Source organism: Lonchura striata, chromosome Z (assembly GCF_046129695.1).
Source record: "Lonchura striata isolate bLonStr1 chromosome Z, bLonStr1.mat, whole genome shotgun sequence".
NCBI classification, from domain to species: Eukaryota; Metazoa; Chordata; class Aves; order Passeriformes; family Estrildidae; genus Lonchura; species Lonchura striata.
In genome coordinates, this window is record NC_134642.1 from 11,736,319 (window position 1) to 11,757,947 (window position 21,629).

General features: G+C 37.5%; 1 protein-coding gene across 2 annotated transcripts in view; it reads left to right on the plus strand.

The window, feature by feature from the left end:
• Positions 1–251: 251 nt before the first annotated feature.
• Positions 252–21,629, plus strand: part of TUT7 (terminal uridylyl transferase 7) — a 33,148-nt gene continuing 11,770 nt past the window's right edge. Inside the window, exons 1-18 of one of the 2 annotated variants that reach the window (XM_021531134.2) lie at positions 252–380; positions 2,216–2,742; positions 6,883–7,058; positions 7,604–7,720; positions 8,452–8,629; positions 9,114–9,202; positions 10,139–10,190; positions 11,881–11,950; positions 12,807–12,933; positions 13,651–13,770; positions 15,712–15,843; positions 16,414–16,594; positions 16,929–18,061; positions 18,187–18,337; positions 19,031–19,117; positions 19,958–20,058; positions 20,564–20,621; positions 21,345–21,448. In XM_021531134.2, the coding sequence (XP_021386809.2) occupies positions 2,247–2,742; positions 6,883–7,058; positions 7,604–7,720; positions 8,452–8,629; positions 9,114–9,202; positions 10,139–10,190; positions 11,881–11,950; positions 12,807–12,933; positions 13,651–13,770; positions 15,712–15,843; positions 16,414–16,594; positions 16,929–18,061; positions 18,187–18,337; positions 19,031–19,117; positions 19,958–20,058; positions 20,564–20,621; positions 21,345–21,448 (3,372 nt within the window). In that variant the 5' untranslated portion in view covers positions 252–380; positions 2,216–2,246. Of the gene's footprint in view, positions 381–2,193; positions 2,743–6,882; positions 7,059–7,603; positions 7,721–8,451; positions 8,630–9,113; positions 9,203–10,138; positions 10,191–11,880; positions 11,951–12,806; positions 12,934–13,650; positions 13,771–15,711; positions 15,844–16,413; positions 16,595–16,928; positions 18,062–18,186; positions 18,338–19,030; positions 19,118–19,957; positions 20,059–20,563; positions 20,622–21,344; positions 21,449–21,629 lie in introns of both variants that reach the window. The other variant, XM_021531135.2, reaches the window with a different exon arrangement.

Consider the following 21,629-nt stretch of genomic DNA (forward strand, 5'->3'; position numbering starts at 1 on the left):
TCGGCCTCTTTCACAGGCACCAGGGACAGAGGGCAGAGCCTCAAGCTGAGGCAGGGGAGGCTCAGGAGTAATTTCTTCACAGAAAGGGCGATTAGACGGGGCAAAGGCCTGCCCAGGGAGGTGGCGGAGCCACCGTGACAGGCGGCGTAAGGAAAGGCCGGCCCCAGCACGCCGCGCTCGGCCACACCCGCTCTCGGCGCTCGCTCCGCCCCGGGGCGGCTCCAGCTCCGCGCCGGCCCCGTCCCGCCCCGCGGGGCGCGGAGGGCGGGCCCGCGCTGCCGGAAGGCTCGGGCGGACCGGGCGCGCTGCGGGAGCGGCGCCGTTTCCGTCGCACCACAATGGCGAGCCCTGGGCGGCGGGCGGGCCGGCGGTAGCGGGTGGTGAGTGCCCTTCTCCTGGCGGCTGGCGGCAGGGCGAGGCCTTGCCCGGCGGCGGGCGGCGTCCCCCGGCGGCCTGTGCCCGCCGCCCGGCCCTCTGCCTGCCTCTCCCCCTCCCCTCGTGCCGGGCCCCGCCGCGGCCCCGCCGCTCGCGGGCTGTGTCCGGCTGAGGCGGCGGTTCGGGTTGTGCTGCGCCACAGTCCCTCCGTCGGAGTCGGAGGGCGGCACGAGGGGGTAGGGAGCTTCGTCAGCCCGCGGGAGGCCGAGGAGGAGCGAGCCGGGAGCGGCGGCGTGGCGGCGAGGGAGCCCTGGCCCACGCAGTGCGTTTGCTGCGCCGGCATCTTGCCGGCTGCGCCCGGTCCCGCGGCAGCTCGGCCGGCGCTGCCTGGCGCTGCCGGCTCCGCGGCGTCCTGCCCGTCTGCCCCGCTGAGCCCCGGGGCAGCCCCTGCCCGCGCCGGGCGTGCCTGGGAGCCGAACGTAAACTTGGACTTTTCTGTTTCCTTCCCGTGCAGGGAGGTGTCGTCATCCAGCCTGGCGGCAGGGTGTGGGCGTCGCTTCTGGGGATGACTCTAAAACAGGCTGGGTTTAGGTCACTCTGAAATTCGGGTTTGACAGCGTTTTTTGCCTAAAATAGGAAGCAAGTGCACTTCGTGTATTTGAAACTTTTCTTTCCGCTCTTAGCTGCATTTCCAGAGATGTACATAACTGGGTGAGAATACTGTTCTTTAGGACAGGAATCCTATTTGTTTTGTTGCTTGTGTGGGACCAAAAAACTGTCTTCATCTAAGAGGGGCATAAGCACTAAAAGCCTCAGGCCTGTAAAATGCAGACATTGAGATTCTTAAGAGTATCTTTGTGGCCTGCAGAACTTAAAAAAAATTCAAAAGTGAAAAATCAGGTACCATCCTCCCATATTAACGGCAACAGAAGGGCACTTTGTGATGTTTAGGTGCTTGAAAATGCTCTTTACATCTTCTTAGAGTTTTATCTGCATCCTTGAGCATCTACAAGTATTTCGAAAGAGAAAATATTTTTTTTGTTTTGTTGTATCTGTCTGTATTTAAATCATAAAATTTTGTTGAGGCAACCACTGCCACTTAACATGTTTTACACAGTCTCTTCCTGTAATTCCCCTTTCACAGTCCACATGGCTTATTGGCAACATTGAAGTTAGAGCTCTGTGGAAATGTTTTGTGGTAAGAACATAGAGGTAACCAAAGAAAGGGAGGTGGGTGTGCAGGCCATTCAGTGGTCCAGATGTTTTAGACAACACTAAAATAATGTGAAATAGGAGTGCTTAATACTGAGTAATGTGAGACCTCACAGTGGTGCACTGCCTAAAATGTGCAGACAGCACATTGTTTCTCTGTCATTATATCCTACTTGCCTGATATCTAGATTGCAACTTAGCTTCTGCATCTCTCTGTCCTCTGATGATCATGACTTTCATTCTTAACAAGGTGAACAGTGTCTGCTGTGGGCAGAGAGGAATATTCTGCTATGTAGAATGGCCTTGGGGCCATCCTTGCCTCCTTTTTTGCCTCCTTCAGCCATTCTTTCAAAGCTTTCCTGTACTGATCTGAGACTGATGTAGACTCTTAAAATTTTCTATCTGTCCTAAAGACCGTAGGGCCTGGAAAAGCCATAGGCCATCTCTGCATTTTATAAACCACTCATAGGTGTTAAGACATACTAAGAGAAGAGACCTAGTTGAGTGTTGGACTGCTTTTTCTTGCCTTGGTTTAAGCCAGGGCTTTAATTGTTGTGAGCATACCAGTTAATATCCAGTGTTCATTCCTTTGATTTTAAAATACAGCTTTTAACTTTTTGATTTCTAGGTGGGAATTGCTAAGCTGAACAGCAATAATCATGGGAGATGCTGCAAAACCTTGCTTTGCCAAACAAAATAAGGAACAGGAAATTTTGCATCCAGAAGAATTAAAAGAAAGTCTTTCACAGATAGACTGCCAAGTCATGGATGAATATGGAATTGGCTGTAGCAATAAAATAGATACCAGCTTGCTTAAGAAAAAGGGAACTCCAGGTCATTACGGAAGCAGTCCCAGGAGAGGGCCACGAAGTGTTTTGAGTAGCCCAAATTCACTTAAAAACACAGCTTACGGTCAAGGGTCAAAGTTAATTGATATCCATAGAGACCAAATGAAGAAGTGGGTATCTGATGACCATCATGGTTCTGCTGACACCTGGAGAGAATACCGTTCTGCTGCCTGGATTCCTGGGCATGGCAGGACAAGAAAGGACTCTTTTCACGAGGTGGAAGGTGCTGGAAACAGAAGTGTAAGACAACAACTTCAGGAGGATTTAATGAGCAAAGATGTGCCAGACATGCTGAAAGGAAGTTCTGGTAATCACGTATTTCTTTGTTTTTGCATAGCTATCCAGTAAAGTAGCTTCGTACCTGTCTTACTGAAAAGTAAAATTTCAAGATTCACTATTAAAGCAAAAAAAGTGGTTTTGTTCTCTCATGTATTGCAAACTGTTGACTGCTCTGTACTTGTAGAACTTCAGACAAATTGTTATAGCAAATAATACAGAACTTGTTTTATAGATTGTGTTGTCTTTGTAGTTTAGCCTGTGAGTGATAGGAGTAAGTAGATTGCAGCATCTGTGTGGTGTCCCTGTTTGTTATTTTCCCTGTATAATTTGATGGAATCTGTCGAGGCTGGTAAGAAATCTTTCAATTAAGCTGGTAACAGAGTAAGATTTTTGGAGCTACCAATGAGGTCTTTAACAATGTATCTTAATGAAGATCGAAAGCAATGCTGTGTCAGTATTGTGAGAACTCAGTGCAGCAATAACATAAATCTAGTTCTTCATACATATTTAACTTCCCTGTGGTTAGTTGGTACTAATAATCAGAGTACAAACCCAAAGCATTGAAATGTCAGGAATGACAGCCTAAGGGAGGGTGAAGTGATCCATACAATCATATTTTCATTGAATGCAAGTAAAGCAAAAATAGGAAGCTTAAAAGAATATAGAGACTATAAACTTGTGTGTGATGCAGCTAACAGGGAATGCTAGTTGACAAGAAACCTGTCTTATTTTATTTAAGAGTGGGAGCCAAAGGCAGTAGTGATCAGACCCTTTGCTGAGAAGAGCTATTCCTGGTTGACACTAGGAAGTCCAGCAATTAAATGTCCTTTGCCTTGATACCAGCTGTCACTAAAAAGATAAACTGCAAACAGGTGCCCAGCATCTCTTGTTAGAAGTAAGCTGTGGAGAGCTCAACCTCACATGAGGAGAGAGCAAAGTGTTTCCAAAGCTTTTTCTTCAGTTAAAGTTTTCTTTAGTTTCTTTCACTAGATGTAATAAACTTTTTTATGTGAAACTTAAGGAACTTTTTGAAATAGATTTTTGGAACCACTGGCAATCATACTTGAGAACTTAAGGGAAGTGAGTTACTGACTACAGGAATGGGCAAGTGTCTCTTAAAAGAAAAATTAAAACAGTGTTCAGCTTAAATCTCAGGGGTCAGTTTTGGAACAAATATACTGTAAGTATTTAAAAAGTAACAAAAATAAGTAGTAAGTATGCATTTGTTAAGGAAAAGGTATGCTAAGCCCTAATTTATTTATTTAAAATTGATCAGTCCCCTGTGGACACGAGAAAGGTATTTGGTAGGTATTGCTTGTACTAGTGCTGTAGTACTTTGGATACTCTGTAAGTAAATTAGTGGAAAATTGTGTGGATTAAATTAATGTAAGATGCTTGCAAAGCTAATTAGGTAACTATACTCAGAAATTACTAAAGAAAGTATTTTGTCAGTTAAAGAAAGTAGTGAGTGAACATATAGTGAGTGAGGATTCTATTCCATTCAATGTTTGTTATACTACTCTAATGATGAATGGAGACAACAGACCTATTAATTTTGTGCTCTGAAAATTGAATATGCTGTGGAGCTGGTAGGAATGGAATGCAGAAAAGCAAGAAGGTCAATTAAAGTAACTTTGCACAGTTGGAGAAATAACCTACAAATAGGATGAAATATAAAGGATCTGTAAATGCCATTGTTTAAGGAGGAATATCAGCTATGCAGATGAAGGATGAAAAGTTACTATAAAGTAGTATTTTTTCAGAGAAGGATCTGAAATGATAGTGAATCAGAGATGATAATGGGTAGTTATTATCATGGGGTTGTGAGGCTTGAAAAAACCCTCAGAGTCTGAAGTACCCCTTTTCCTGAGTAGTCCTCCATCCAGTTTTGGCACTCCATTTGTATGAAAATGGAAGCTGTGCAAAGAAAAGCAAGAAGGTTGTCAAGATATGTAGGAAACAGAAGCTATTCAAATTGTGAACAATGTCCAATATTTCTGCAAAATGAAGAGGGTAGGGAGGTAATCTTCTTCTGTATAAGAAGTTGTAAAAAGCTCCTACTTCAAAAGCTCCTGCTTAGTACTGTAAAAAGCTACTACTGATGTCATGAACTATGTTGTTTCTTTCCACTAGATAGGACATAAAACTGTGGGCCTAAAATTGAGCAAGAAAGGTTCAGGTGAGGAATAAAGGGCAAGTTTCTACAGGTAAAGCTAGGAAGGTTCTGGAGAAGTTCATGGGCAGCTTGTGGAAAAGGTACTTGAAGGCCTTTACAGGCCTTCAAGAACAGGTTAGCTGAGCATTGCTCAGATTTGACAGTTCATTTCATCCTGCTGTGAAGCACAGGCATGGCATAGCTCACCTCCTGAGCTCCCTTCAGAAATTTTGTGTCAAGTAGCAAAATTACCAAAAATGTTTCTTCTAGCATTTACTTGAAATATTTTGTGCAGTTGTCCTTCTCATTGCCTTCATATCTTCTTTATTGTAGCTCATAAGGAAGTTTACCAAATCTCTGAGACACTGTTCTTTAGTACTTTATTTAATCATTAACCTATAATTAGATTGTCACTATTGTACCTACCAAATATTAGAAGTATTTATTTAGTTCGTAAATTTTTTTAAGTTACTTATTGGCTACAGAAATAATTAAGACGTAGGTAGTTGTCACAGGCTTTTCTGTGAAAACATTAATATACTTCCAGGTTCTATCCACACTCATCAGTTAAAAGATATAGTGAAACAGATGTGGCACATCTTAGGAATTTGAGCAGAAGTGTCGATGCAAAAATGGAGGATGTGGGGAAGGTTCAGAAGCTCAGACTTCTGTTTGTGCACCCTGGAGATTCCTTTGGAGTACTGCTTCTACAACCTCTTTATTCTACAATTCTCTTTATTGCAGCTTAAACTTGTGCTGCTGCTGAAAGAAAGAAATTATATTACCATCTTTGCCCTGGTACTGTTTACACCACTAATCACATGTGCTGCATAATGAATTGAATCAAATAACTGGTCACAAATACACAACTTGGTTGTTAGCCTTTTGCCAATTATTAGAGACAAAAATTGTGATCATGGGAAAGAAATTTTGTAAATGTATTTAGAAGAGGAGTTTAATCTGGGGTTTTTATTTTGCCTTTTTTAATTACTACAGATTAAAGCCTACTACAGATTAAATATTATGATAAAAGTTTGGGAGTCTAAGGAAGTTGCGTGAACTTTCTTAGAAGAAGGGAACTTTAGAAATTCCAGGCATTGGGACATCCTGTATTGCTGTACAAGTTAAAGGCGAGGTGTGGAAATCTAATATATATGTTTATTCCTGAGATTATTTTTACAGGTATTGGCTTTGGGACAATAGCAGCTTCTGCTTCAAAATCATGATAAAATTCACTTCAAAGTAGAAGTGGTGTTTAGATTGATTTGTTCCAGAGCTTTTGCTGTAAACACAACAAGCTTTTTAAGCATTATTATTATGGAAGTTTTACAGCTTTATTAAAGCAATGTGCACATACTTAGCAAGTCCATTCTTTAGTATCTGTAGCCAGCAGTGGTGTGTACTTTTTCCATTTGTTTATTTAATTATTGTGAAGGTAGTATGATCCATATACTGGTTTAGCTGAAAGGCAAATTATATTATCACCAGTAATAATCCTTTGTTAATGAATTGCTTATACGTGAGTTAAACTACAACAGTGCCATATCAGAGTGCTGCTGGGTCTTACAAATCAGTCAGATTGGCCTGAACTTTTTAATTCTGTCATATTTGTAGTCTGCCTTATTTGTCTACCAAAGCCTAGCCAGGCATCCCAAAATCTTTGGACATACTCTGTATTTTCTGTGTAATGACATACAGGCATATCTATTGCATTTAGTTCTAATTTTTTTTTCCAGTTAGCAAAGGTATCTAAATAAGGTGATTTTCTTCAGTGGAAAAAATTAATTCATTTATTTGTAGTTTGAGATAAAGGCACTATAGGTGGTGATGCTAACATACACTTATTATTATCTGACTTGCACAGGACAAATTGTGAAACCAAACCAGGTAGGTGAATTGTGCATTCTTTGACTCTTCATGTAAGTAGAATGTTAATTAAGGAAAACAATTTTTTAAATGCTGTCTGGTGCTCTGCAGTTATTTGACATGTTTGCTCTCATAATTCTTTATAAGAAATGAAGAAGCTTAGAAAACCAAGAAGACTGAGAAGAACTGTAAAAGATGAGTGTGATCATGATGAAGTGGAAGATCCAGTCATAGATGAATCTGTGCTGTCAGCAAAAGAACTTCTGGGGCTTCAGCAAGCTGAAGAACGATTGAAGCGAGACTACATTTATAGACTGAAGAAGGTGCTGCTGTCTTTACTCGTACAGATAGACCTCTCCTGTTTTTTGTGCATATAAATATATTGTACATGGTACATTTTGAGCAATATCTCTGACTGTAGCTAGAAAGTTTAGTTACAGAATTTTAGTAACCATATTGGCTGCTAATGAATTGTAAAAAGATGAGGGTTTATCTTTTTGGGGTCTTTTGTTACAACATTGATAGCAGTTCAAGTTCAAAAAAATGGCTGCTCCTTTAGTTCATGGAATGACATCAGATCTTAATTAAACTGCTGGAGTAGTTGTTTTTTCAGTTAATGTATTCTTCCATGGGCATTGAGTATTTTATCCCGTAAAAGATAAGGTGTTGGATGTGATTGACATGGTGTCATTTTTCTGACATTACATTTGATGTGCAAACTTTTTGATGGCAAATAAGAAGTGAAGGAAGCTACAGTAAGTGGGTGTAGGTTTCAGAGTTAGTCCACTGAATTTAGCAAGGGTACTGAATGAAACGAAAATTATACCTTTATATATTTTAAGGGTTTTTTTTACTATCTTTATTTTAGCAACCTCGAAGCTATCCATCAGCAAAATATACCTGCAAGTTGTGTGATGTTCTCATTGAGTCAGTGGCTTTTGCTCATAAGCATATTAAAGAAAAAAGACACAAGAAAAGCTTAAAGGTGAGTTTAGCCAAGGAAAAATTATAAATTGTGGTTTAATGAAGCCTTCCTTACCTCACTAAAAATAATGAAATGGTGCTGCTTTTAAAACCACTCCTTTACTTTTTTACCATGTTTTAATCTTTTTAAAAACTGTTACTAATGAAAACAGTAAGTTTGGGACCTGAACTTTTCAATGAGGAGCAGTTGGTAGGGCAGGATTAGAAGTTATTACCTATATGGCAGAAGTAGATTTTATAACTGAAACATCAGAATGAATATTTCAGTTTAGAAATACTACAAAAATTAAGCATCTGTGAAGTATTACAGACTTGTTTATATGTAAAGGAAATAGGTTTGTTTTGAGCATAAGCATCAAAATAACTTCAAGCATGACATGAATTTTACTTTTTTTTAACAGCTTCTAATTTGCCTGCTTGAAGTGGACAAAAATATGTCTTATGCAGGTTTTTTGTTTCTTCCTCTTTAGCTGCTACCTTTTGACACTTCATAGGTGATGATTTTTTTTAACATGCCAAATACATGTATGTCTATATATATATATATATGTAATCTCTGAACATTACTGAAACCTCCTGGAGTATCAGATTCTTTATTACTTCCAATTATCTACATTACCTAGAAAATTTGTGGTGGTTCTGGTATTACTTGGGATGAGTTTATGACATTCATTTTAGCATGTAAAGCAACTCAAGAAACTCACTGAAACATTGGTGTTGTTATCTTGAAAGGAAAAGCAAGAAGAACAACGGCTGACTGCTCTTCCTCCTCCAACGCCTTCCCAAATACAAGCTATTGGTGTTGCTATTGAAAATGTTGTGCAGGAGTTTGGCTTAAATAATGAAGATCTAGAAGAAAGGCTTAACATTAAAACAATGATGGAAAACTTGCTGCGTCAAAAATTGCCAGGTATTATTTGCAATTTAAGTACTAGATATGCCCGCTTATTAAAAACAAAATAACAACAAAAACTGAACAAACAAAAAAATAACCAAACAAAAAAAATCCCCAACACCTTATGAAATGAAAACTGAATTTAAAACCTCTCTAAATTCTAAAACAGCATGTTTAGTTACTAGTCTGTTGAACAACTTGATTTAGCAATATAAACCTGTTCCAGAATTAAATTACAATGGAGTTCATGACACAAACAGGCCTGTAGTAAAAAGTGAGGATGAAAAAGATGTGATGATACGTCTTCATGATAAGACTTTACCAACAACAGCATGGGAGGCAGGATTTAGTAACAGTTCTGGGCTGTTAAAGACCTTTCTTCTTTTTCCTGTGCTTACCAAAACCAAGTCTAGGTTTAAGATGTATTAACAATGCTGTAGTTAGCAACAGACTCAGAGTTAGGCATAGTGTAAATGAAATATAATTCTTTTTGTTGCAGAGTGTTCATTAAGATTGTATGGCTCCTCCTATAGCAGATTTGGTTTCAAAACTTCAGACTTAAACATAGATACCCAGTTTCCTGCCAATGTAAGTAAGGCCATTTTATTAAGTATGTGTTAGTGGTTTTGAATGTTTGCATCTTCATGTAGATTATATTGTAAATATATTTTATAGTGTGGTAGTAACAGTTATAAAAGCCCATTGGGTAAAACAGTGGCGGTCTGGTCTTAAAATAACATTCTTCACAGAGCTGTAGTCATCAGGCAGTGTGATAATACATCTTTATGTTTTGCTGAAACTTCTTATGAAAACACTTAAAACATGTGTACTCTAGCAGTCCTCTGAGACAGATGATTATTCATGTTCTCTAACAGCTGGAGTAAATTACACTTCTGTGGTCTTGTTTCAGTACTGATCCTGGTTTTGTATTGATATCTTCACATATGCACATTTTGACTACTAGGTTATATTTGAGCCATGAAACCTCATGGTTATTTATATGTGGAGTAATTTAAGGTCTTTATTTGTCATGTTAATTGTTTTTATGCATCTTTGTGCTTGAACATTGAAAAGGAATTAAGGACCTGATTCCATACTTAAACTTACTGCTGCTGTAGTTGATTTGGCAGTCCCATTGTTAGAATTTAACATTTCCTTTAGGAAACCAAGAGTTATCTAAGTTCATAACATGCACAGAATTTCAAAAAGCCATAATTCCAGGTTTTAATATGATGTAAGTCCACTGTGTCAGAATGCAGTCATATTTAAGCACACTGAAACAATAATTCTGTTGGTGGGGGTTTTCTTACCATAGCCAAGTCTTTGATAAAGGTAAAAATAACTCTAGGAGCAATTACTCCAGGATTATATATTTTTCCTTCAAAGCAACCAGAGCTCCTGTTCCTTTTAATACAACTTAATAATAGTGAAGTACACGTAGAAGTGGTTTTAAATCTGAGTTGTAGAAAGTCACTTTCTTGACAGATGGTTGATAAAAAACAGTTTTATTCCTTTTATTGACAGATGACTCAACCAGATGTTCTCTTACTTGTGCAAGAAAGTCTCCAGAACAGTGGTAAGAAAAAATTACTGCCTTCTCAATTTCATTAAACTGCTTAGTATCGTTGAATTTCACCTGTGATGAACAGGTACATCACATGCTATTCTTTTCTTAGAAAGATATGAGACTGGATAATACTGCAGAAAAGAATGCATTAGGAAAACTACTTTTAGTTTGACATTCATGTTACGAGGGCCGAAGTTCTCTTATTTTTGATGATGTGAGAAATTCCTAGTGTGAGGCATTCTTCTTTATTATAAGTGAAGATGTCAGTACATGTGAGGTAGACTCTGCTGCCCTCCCCTGCTTGCTCTATTAGCCATAGTACAGAAAGTAGCCTAAGTTCTTTAACAGAAACCCAGTAATGTATTTTCACATTGTGGTCTCTTTTCCTGTAATTACCTGCACGTGTGTGTCAGCGCAGGTGATGGCCATGTACAGATGACTGCATAGAGGCACACAGGGTTTTTTCAGATAATGAATGTAACTCTGCACATTTATACAAGGAAGTAAAGTTTATGATCCTTAAACGGCACTTCCTCAACCCAAGCATATGCAGGCAAGAAAAAAAAGAAAATACTGGGCAAGGGGGCGTGAAAACTCTACTCTTTTTAAATGCAGATTGCAAAAAGTAGCTTCACTGTTTCCTTGCCTTGCTTTATGCCCACAGCTTGGGAACCACACCATATAATTCAAAACATGTATGTTTACTGACCTAGATTTTCTCAGTGGCACCCCCACCATCATTGTATGTGCATTTTATTGTCTGGACCATTGTGGTGTTTGAGAATGGGGTTATTTTTACGTTAGATTAGAGGAAGAAGACACAGATCTCGTAAGAAGTTAGGGTCACTGTTGTATCAGAAAAGCAATAAATATTTGCATTAACATGTTGTGCAGTGTCTTCTCTATGCATGAGAAGATACAGGGATAGAGCATTAGGTGTTTGAGATACCTTAGTGGAAAAAGCAAGATAATTTTTGGTGAAATTAGGTGTCCAGTTAGCTAAATAACATCACAAAAATCTTGTTATTTCAGAATCTTTGAGTAAAGTATCTAAAATTCTTTGACAGTTTCTTCCCCTCCTGGCCCAGTGAAACCATAGGTTTCAAAAGGTATCAAAAAATAAGTTGAGTTTGGATCAATCAGCACCACTAAGAGAAGGAACTAGGGTGGCTGACAGCTGAATTATATTTGGAAAATTATATTGAGAATAAGAAGGAAAAAAAACAGAAAAATCATAGCAAAAGGACATAATGTAGGCAAGCCTGTTCTATGTTTACATAAGAGATTGTCACATAACAAGGGAAAATATTTTTTTCTGTATAGTAGTGATGTAACACTCTGTTTTTATTTTTTGCACTAATATTGTTCCATAGGTGTTGTAGGTCTCTCTGCATACCTCAGTTACGGAAGCCAGCTCTTAACCAAAATATACCTCCTTAATTTTACCTACTGTGTATATATGAATTCTAAAAAGTTCTGGTTTTTCTCTGTATTTTCCTAACAGTTTTTATTGTATAGACCATACTCTTCCTATCAAATGTGAAACACATAAATCACATGTACTTTATTTTTCTCAATATTAGTCATTATATTAGAAGCTGAAATTCTATTTGTACTCTTCTAGTTGCATCCAGTTCAACGTATTTTTTTATTAACATCATGCTTAATGTGGCTTCTTCTTTTTCTTTTTCCCATTTAGACTCTTTTACGGAAGTTGATGCAGATTTCCATGCTAGAGTACCAGTGGTGGTGTGCAGAGAAAAGCAAAGGTCTCGGTTGTCAATTTGTGTGTTCTAATAGTATATAGCAATATAAATTATATTACCACCTGATAAAAGACGTTTCTGTACTAAATTATTACAGTTCCATGGATCTTGAAACACAAACTAACTCTCATGGGCAAGTCATTCCTAGCCTAGAATAAGAGGGTAAGGGTTGTTCTGTCCTCAGCTGTGTATTTTCCAACCCCTTCAACCATTATGGCTTCCAGCATGTACCCTTACCCTTCCATTTGGGATTATTGCTTAAGCAGAAACGTTCCTTTCTTATAGGTAGTGTACATACCATATTAAATTATAGATTTCTGTAAGGATAAGAACAGTTTGCTTAGCTTCGTTTGTATTTTGAGAACAAGTGAAAAATATTTTATTTTGCCCATTTGATGAATATCAATTAAGATTCATGAAACATTCTATGAACAGATGCTGATAAAAATATTACCAGTTATTTGGTGCTACCTTGATTTTTCAGTGTTTAGAAATATTTTATGTTGTGTTAAAACAGCATAGAAACTGTTTGATGGTGGGTGTGGTGCGGGAAGACATTTCTGTTTCATGAAAGAAATTAATACTATAACTTTTTCAATTCAGGAAATTAATATTAGAAAAATAGTTAAATTTGAATTGTATCTTAAAATGCGTGTACAGAAAATTATAATATATATATATTCTCAACCTAACTATAAATCAAATTAGTACCGCATGCTGCTTTTCATGCAGAGATGCTGTCTTTAAGAGGCTGTCAAGTGTTTCCTTACAGCCTTCTGCTACACTGTTCTGTGAGGTGTTATCTGACCTCTGGATGTTACAAAACCTTCAAGATCTTTCATTTCTTTTTGGATTTTAGTGGCCTTATTTGTAAAGTGAGTGCAGGGAATGAGAATGCTTGTCTAACAACAAACCATTTGGCTACACTTGGAAGGCTGGAACCCACTATCGTACCTTTAGTGATTGCCTTCAGGTACTGGGCAAAGGTGAGAGTCATTCGTATTCCCTTATCTGTGAATAAATAATGAATTAACTTTGATATTATGCCTGTAGTTATGGTTTAGAAAATGGTGGTTGAAACAGCCCTTGGAAAAAGAGCTGTAATGAGGACATATGTTCTTGTAAATTGTAAGTTTTTTAAATTACATAATTATCATTTGTGTGTGATAACATTCCACTAAATTTCATAAATGGAATTTTAAGCATCATTCAGTGGAGTGCAGACTGTAAGCATCTTGCTGTTACCGAACTAGTATGCATAGGAGGCATGCATAGGAGATGGAATTGCTAGTTTCTCATAAACTTAATCCGTCATATAAAAAAATGAAAAAACTCTTTGTCTCTATTGTAGATGAAAACAATCTTGGGAATTAACATAATGTGTAAAATTTGTGTGTCTGCAATTAAAATATTAATTAAAAATCGAAAAATGTCTGACTTATCTATGCAGAAGGAGGTATCATTTTTTTGCAGATGTGGTCTATGCTCTCTGTGTCCTATGGCTCTTAGACTGAAAATGTTATGGTAGTATGATAGTAACTGCAATAAATATGCAGCCTTGAGAACAAATTGCATCTGGTAGGAGTTCAAAGGTATCTGAGTTTCTGTAGTATTCAATGTGACTGACTTCTGAACAGTAATTAAAAGAATATTTTTCGTAGTATCACTTGAAACTTCAATGGCTGCACAATTTGTTTTTACAGTTATGCTGTGTGGATCGTCCTGAAGAGGGAGGCTTGTCACCTTATGTATTCGCTTTAATGGTTATTTTCTTTCTGCAACAGAGGAAAGAGCCCTTTCTGCCTGTCTATTTGGGATCATGGGTATGTGTATTAATACACTGAATAGTATAAATGAGAGGACCAGTTGCTTGTGGTGGTATATAGTCTGTCAGCTTTATGCTACTCTGAGCAAGCCATAAGTGAGCCATTTCTGCAGGAATTAAGAATTTGAATTCATGTGTGAATTCATCATCATTCAATGACTACACTTAACTTCAGTATGCCTAGCTGTAAAGGTTGCATTTCATAATCCTAGTCACTGAAGTAAGTGCTCTGTTGCCCCTTCTGTGAATAAGGGGAGGTGGGCATTTACTATTTACTTCCTCGTTTTCTTCAGCCTTAACTCCAGACTGTTGAGAACTCGATCCACATAGCTACATCCCAAAACAACATCTTAGAATTTGCCATCGAATTCTCCAAAAAATAGACCATGGTTGGGGAGCACACTGGTGCACTGATACCATTAGGAGGGATCACATTATGAATTTACAGCATTTATTTCTTTGGTTTAGAAACCAAAATGCATCTTAATGTCAGGAGTTGTATTTTGGATGCCAATCCAGAATCCAGTTCTGGATTGGCATCGTAATACAATTCCAATAATTCAATTCCAATAACTGAATTCCCATTCGGTTATAGTCATTGCACCCATTTTTGTACTTACAGTCTCTTGTTATGTTTAGCACACATGTTCCAATTCCTGTAACTAATTACAAGAATTTTGTAGTTAGCAATTTTCTCTACTACGTTCCTGACTCATTCAAAAGCACATGCACTTTCTAACCTGGATGAGAAAAATGTCCTGTTGTATATGGCCATATAATTATAAAAAATATATTTATGGTTGTCTAATGTGCAAGGAAAAGGTTGCATGACACAGAATTACAAAATTTTCTGGGCAGTCAGTTCCAATGTTTGGTCCCTCACACAGTACACCCACACAAGTTCTTCCTCATAATCAGGTGGAACTTCCTGCATCAGTTTCTGCCCATTGCTTCTTTTCCTATTGCTCAGCACCACCTGGATCCATCCTCTTGACACCCACCCTTCAGATACTCAGACATTGATGAGTTGCCTCAGTTGACTCTTCTCAAGGCTGAACAAGCCCAGCTTCCTCAGCCTTTCCTCATAACTGAGGTGCTCCAGTTGTTTAATTATCTTTGTAGCCCATTGCTGGACGCACTTCAGGGGCTCCATGTCTCTCTTGTCCTGAGGAGCCCAGATGGACACAGCACTCCAGATGTACTTCACCAGGGTTGAGTAGAAGGACAGGATCACTCCCCTCTCACCCTGCTGGCAATGCTCTTCCTAATGAACCCCAGGACACCACTGGCCTTCTTGGCTACCAGGACACACTGCTGGCTCGTGGACAGCTTGCTGCCCACCAGGACCCCCAGGTCCTTCTCCACAGAGCTGCTTTCCAGAAGATCCTCCCCCCACCTGTGCTGGCGCCTGGGGTTATTCCTCCCCAGTGGAATACAGGACCTGCTTTTGCCTTTGCCGAATTTCAGACAGCTCTTCTCTGCCCATCTCTCCATCCTGTCGTGGCTGCACTCTGGGGTATTGGCCACTGTTTCCAGCCTTGTGTCTTTATGACCTGCTGAGGGGGCCTCTGTCTCTTTGTCAGTCATTGCTGAACAAATTGAACAACACTGGGCCCAGTATTGACGCCTGTGGGACACCCATAATGACAAGCCCATGTTTAGACTTTGTGTCACTAATTACAGCCCTCTGGGATCTGCCATTCATCCGGTTTTCAGTCCACCTCACTGTCTGTTTCCTGACTGTGGACACCTGCACACCCTTCCAGGTGCACAGAGCTATTGGGAGTTTTTTGTAAAGAAGTATTGGGAGAAGAGAGAAAGAGGTTGGGGCATATTCTAGTAGTAACTTTTTTTAAACTTCAATTTACTGCAGTGTGGGGACTAAAATTTAAAGTTCACATGATGTTTAGCTCTGTGTTTCTTTTTTTATTTCCTCTAGGTTGGAGGATTCTCATTAAACAAATTAACTCATTTTCATCTGAGAGAAGTCAAGAACAATGCTGTGGTTTGGGAGCATAACCCCACTGATGATTCTGATTTGCCACAAGAAACTTCCCCTAGAAGGGGCGAGGTCTGAACTTCTAAATTTTTTCCTGTAGTATTCTAGCAGACATTGCTGTTCTCAAAAAAGAACAATGTTGTCTTTCAGTTGTGTGCTTATGTTTCAAAACCATGAGCTGAACTAAGAGATTGCACGACTGCTTGCTTCAAGGTCTGTTGTGCTCAGCTCTTGGTGCTAAGGAACTGTTCTTACAAATTATTACTATTATAGCAACTTTGTAAGAAACAGCATCACTATGTGATTGCATGTTGTGAGAATTAACAATTCAGCCTAGACTTGGCTGAAAAATAGGTTGTATAATCCATTCTGTCCTGTGACATGAGATGTGCGTTTTTCTTTGAAATTTATGAATTACGGTATAAACACTTAAAGAACCAATTGTTATTAAACACTGATGCTACTCTTAACCATTGCTGCACTTTAATTTTGAAGCTGTATACTATATCTTTCAACTTTTTAATTGTGGTTTTTACTGCAATTGCAGGAGTGATAAATTCTGCCACACATAAAGAAAGGAAGCATAGCAGCTAAATGCCTGTGCACTAAATATTATTTAAGGTTTTCTTCTGTAATTGACAGGTTCCCTTAGTATTTGATGTAAGTCAGCAGTGTTCAGTACCTGTTGGTCAGCTCTGGCTTGAACTGCTTCGTTTCTATGCTTTGGAGTTCAATATGGCTGATTTGGTTATTAGCATACGACTCAAGGAACCAGTGTCTCGTGAGCTAAAGGACTGGCCTAAAAAGCGCATTGCTGTGGAAGGTATATAAATATCTCTCTACAAACTTCAAAGAACTGAAACTTTAATTTTTATAAGGGGCTGACTTGGCTGTTAATATTGTGTGTTACAACTTAGAAATTTTTAATATTGGACTGGTTGTAGTAGAGTATTTTTTTTAATAAATTGGTATTATTTTAAACATTTTCAGAAATAAAAAAGTGAACTAAAAAATTGTTTTCAGCACAATTTGTAGATCTTAAGTCCCTACACGATGTTTAAGAGTTACTAGCAAGTCAGACTCTGTAAGGATGTAACTATTATTTTTTTTTAAGAAATTAACTCTTTCACTGCTGACTTGCTTCTTCTTTTTACTAGACCCATATTCAATCAAAAGGAATGTGGCAAGAACTCTGAACAGCCAGCTAGTGTATGTGTATATTCTTCACTGTCTGAGAGCAACTTACAAGTATTTTGCCTTGCCTCAAAAAAAAAAAGCAAAATGGAGCAAAATACCCTCTTCAAATGCAAGTGAGGAGAAATCCCAAATGCTGGACCATGGAAAAAATGCTATAAAGCATGAAGATTCCGACTTGAAAAACTTGGATGGTAGAACAAAAATGGCCATAGTAGAAGATACCATAATGGAGCATACACATATTCCCAAGGAACATAAAATTGGTCCTTCAAAACTATGTGATGGCTCAGAAAGTTTCACAGAAGAAGAATTGGCTGATGATATAAGTCATCTGGGAGTTACCCATGAAGACTCAGACTGTATAATTGAGGAAGTTATTTCTGGAGATAATGAGGATTTTAAACCTAGTTGTGAAGAGACAGAGAGTGAAAATGAAGATGAAGAAGAAGAGGAAGAAGAAGAGCATGAACAACAAAAAAGACAATGGGATACTATTTTGGCTGCTGAGCAGACAGTCGATGAAGACAGTGACAGTGCAGAACTCCCTGTTCTGATGAATGAGCATGAATTGGAGACATGTGGGATTTCAGACTTAGAAGGTTTTCAACAAACTGCACTTACAGAGAGTGATGAATTTGGCTTGGAATGCAGTGGCATAACAGACAGTAAGATTGACGTTGATGAGTACAGTAGCACTGAAGGTACTGATGAACTGGATGAATCCCCACAGAAATTCCTATGTTCAACACAGAGTCAGATATCCCAAACTATTAACTCAGATGATGAAGATGAAGAGGAGGCACCTAGTCTTCTAAATCAGAGAGAATGCAGTGCTACCATTACAGATGGGGATAACACATATACTGGATCTGGAGATGATGATGCACTGTCAGAGGAAGATGATTTTTCCATCCCCACTAAATATGAAAACAAACAATTCAAAGAAAGTGTAGATGGACCTCTGAGGAACAATTTGAGTCAAGAATATCATACTGAGAAGGGAAGCCATTCTGAAGAGACCACACCAGTAGAACAGTGCTTAGAATCTGAACTTCTTTATGAATTCAGTAAACAAGCATTTACAAAGGGCAAGGTAAGCAAGCTGTATCAGAACATAAACATATTGCTTGTGTTCTGTTAGAAGTTGTATGAAAGTGTTGCTCCAATTTATTAAAGTACTGTAGTTTTTAAAACTAATCTTGCTTTTTGTTCATGCAGTCTCCTACAGTAGTGTGTAGCTTGTGCAAACGAGAAGGTCATTTAAAGAATGATTGTCCAGAAGACTTCAAGAAAATTGAGCTTGACCCACTACCACCGCTGACACCCAAGTTTTCAGTTATTCTAGATCAAGTTTGTGTCCAGTGTTACCGTAAGTTTTTTCCTTTGAATATTGTGCCATAGAAAAAGAATCTGAAAAAAAACGTTAATACCCACTGACTAATGGTGTTACAAGGTGACAGTTTATTTGCTACATTGCCTCCAACTCTGAGATGTGATTCTATGATTTGGTTTAATGTTAATGACTCTTATAGAGCTGCTCAGTAGCTTTTATCTAGAGAATTAGAAGGTGTTTAGATTTTTCTTCCAACTGGCTGGTTGATTACTCATCCAGGAAAATACATTTTCTGAGAATCTAATTTTGGGTGGAGTTTTTGACTGATGCTTTTGTATTTGTCTGATGTGAATTATGTTAACTGTTCCTTAACTTGTAGTTTTCATAAAAAAAGACTTCAGTATTCTAGAAAAAATTATGTCAAAATATCGTTTTGTAACATTTCTCCACTTTTGTTCTTTTCAGAGTGACCCAACTTTCCTCCTTTCTCTCTCGCCATTTCTGACCAGACAAAATGCATAATTTGTCTAATTAATGTTTTTCTTTGAGCAGGTATTTCTCTTCTACTTCATCCTTGCTTTCTTTCCTTCACATGTGAATTTTCTCTTTCTCTTTCCCTTCCCCTGCCCCACTGTAAACCCCTCTCTATTTTCACTTGAATCTTTGCTCTTTGCTCTTCCTAAAGAGTAGTTGCTTAAATTGTTGTAATTTTTTCTTCTTTTTTTAAAGATGATTTTGCTCCAAATAAAGTAGAAGATCATGCTCGAGAGTATATAAGACAAAGCTTGGAAATTTTCATTAGACAGGATTTCCCAGGTAATTAGGCCATTCTAACTTCTATTTATAATTTTGATTGTTCATACTTGAGTGTTTTCCAAGAAAATATAATTTCAGTATAATAAACACTCTAGTTTTGAATATTTAACTCATATTGTTGCTCAGCATTGTAATACTTCATTACATTAATTTTTGTTCTAATTCTTTTAAGGCTTTTTTTAAATTTGAATTTTTTTTTATTCATATATAGCACATATTAGTATGAAGGAACAATCAAAGCAGAAGTGGAATAGTTTTACATTTGTTATTTTAACTTCACTTATTAATCAAACTGCTCTTACAAATAATAATGTTTTTTTAGTACTTTCTGTGGAAACTTATTGGTCTTGGAATATTTTAAAATATAGGTACAATATCTGTCCTATTCACAGAACCTAGGCATTTGATTTTTTCCTTTGTTTGTTTCTGGAATTCTTACCTGTAACATGTGGACTTCAGTTCATGGTCTTTTAAAATTAGAAAAAGATTTTTTTTTTTTACTGGAGCCGGGTATATCCCTTACCCTGAGAATCTCTGTACAAAGCATTTTTCAGTCAGATGTCAGCTTGACCTACATGCTGATGATTTAATTACTGGAAAACCTAACTTGTTTCTGGATTTGTTAGACTGGTTATTTGAATCAATAATAGTAGAGATTCTTTTCTCATAAGCAAAGCTGATTGGAAAATTTTAATGCACTACAGAAATACAGTAATGTTTTCCTGCCTACATTAGGAGACATGCAGTGGTTTGCAGCTACATACAATTTGAGATTCTGTGTTATATATAATTTGATATTTTTTGTTGTTATATGGCTGTAATACAACCTATGCCTTACAGGAACCAAGCTGGATTTGTTTGGCTCCTCAAAAAATGGCTTTGGCTTCAAACAAAGTGATCTTGATATCTGTATGACAATAGATGGTCTGGAAACTGCTGAGGTAGGTCGAGAAGACTTTGGTTTTATGGTTAAATAAATGCAGAATTTTCTTATATTGTGTATCTAGCATAAGTTAATAATTTTATAAAAGCTTTTGATATTAGAAGGAAATACTAAGTTACCACTAAGGCAGATTATTTTAGTGGTGTTTACTGTTGCCCTAGGGATGAGTATAAGAATAAAGTAGCTAGTTTTGCATTTCTAACTTTATTGTGCAGATAAGTAACATTCTTCATTGATTAAACAACTGGGAATAGGAAACAATGGAGGGGCACATCAGTCTCCTTTCATACCTAATACTACCTTTTAAAAAAAAGTTTCTGTTATTATATTATCAGCTGTTGATTTTACATATGCTATTTTGAAACAATTTCTTGTATTCACATAATTCTGTACAACATGAAACATTTGATTATACAGGTTTATGCTTAATGGCACATAATAAAAGACTTGGCTAAAATACTTGGAGCAGATACATCTTTCAGCTTTTTTTCTTAATGTCTTAGGGACTTGATTGCATCAGAATCATTGAAGATTTAGCAAAAGTTCTCAAGAAACAGTCAGGTAATTTTCTGGAAAATTAAAATAAGTAATTCTAGTTTTGTTACTTCATTTGCTGTAGTGACAGTGTTCTGGGGCACTGTAGGTGAAAATCATTAAGATACAACTAACATAAAAGAGTTTATGTTAGTAAGAGAGAGATTGAGTGTTGTGAACGTTTGGATTTATTTTTGTTTGTATATATAGGTATTCAAGTTTATAATGTTATTGGACCACATCTGATCTGGACAGATAGCATGTTTATAACTTACATGCCTAAGAACAATGATTTAAGACTTGAGGCTTCAGTTTAATAATAACGTACTTTTATGTTCAATGCATTGGAAGTTGATAGTAAAAGATATTCTGATGCAAGTCAGCCATGAGAATCCTGTTTTCTTCTTCAAGAAATCATGAATTTTATAGTGCTCGTTTTGGTGTATCTCCAATGAGTTGTGTTGAACTATCATTGATGTCTTAAGCTTATTTCTTTATAAATAAATTCTACAATCTTATTTAGACTGCGCTTTATTTTTTGAGGGGGCTAAACATACATTTTTATAAACTATGTTTATCGGATTGATCACGTTTGACAAATTTTTTTAAATCAGTGTTAAAACATAACTGAAATACAAAATTGGTGTCAACTAAGGTTTTATTTTGTAGCCTTTTTGGCTACAGTTGGAAGTGAAGTGATAGCTTGTAGGACTGTTTGTAGCCATTCAGTAATAAAACATTTCATCCTAGGTTTAAGAAATGTCTTGCCTATAACAACTGCTAAAGTCCCAATTGTCAAATTTTTCCATGTCAGAAGTGGTCTTGAAGTAGACATCAGTTTATATAATACTCTGGTAAGGTTATCTTCTTTTTTATTTTATGTTGTGTAATAAAAAACTGAGGATCTGTTTCTTGAGACTGAAGTGATTGTTTGGATGAGGTTCAAAAAACAACTGATTAACTCTTTCTGATTACCTGTTGCAGTTTTATATTTCAAATAAACCTTTTTAGTTTAATTTTACTATGAGTGGTCAG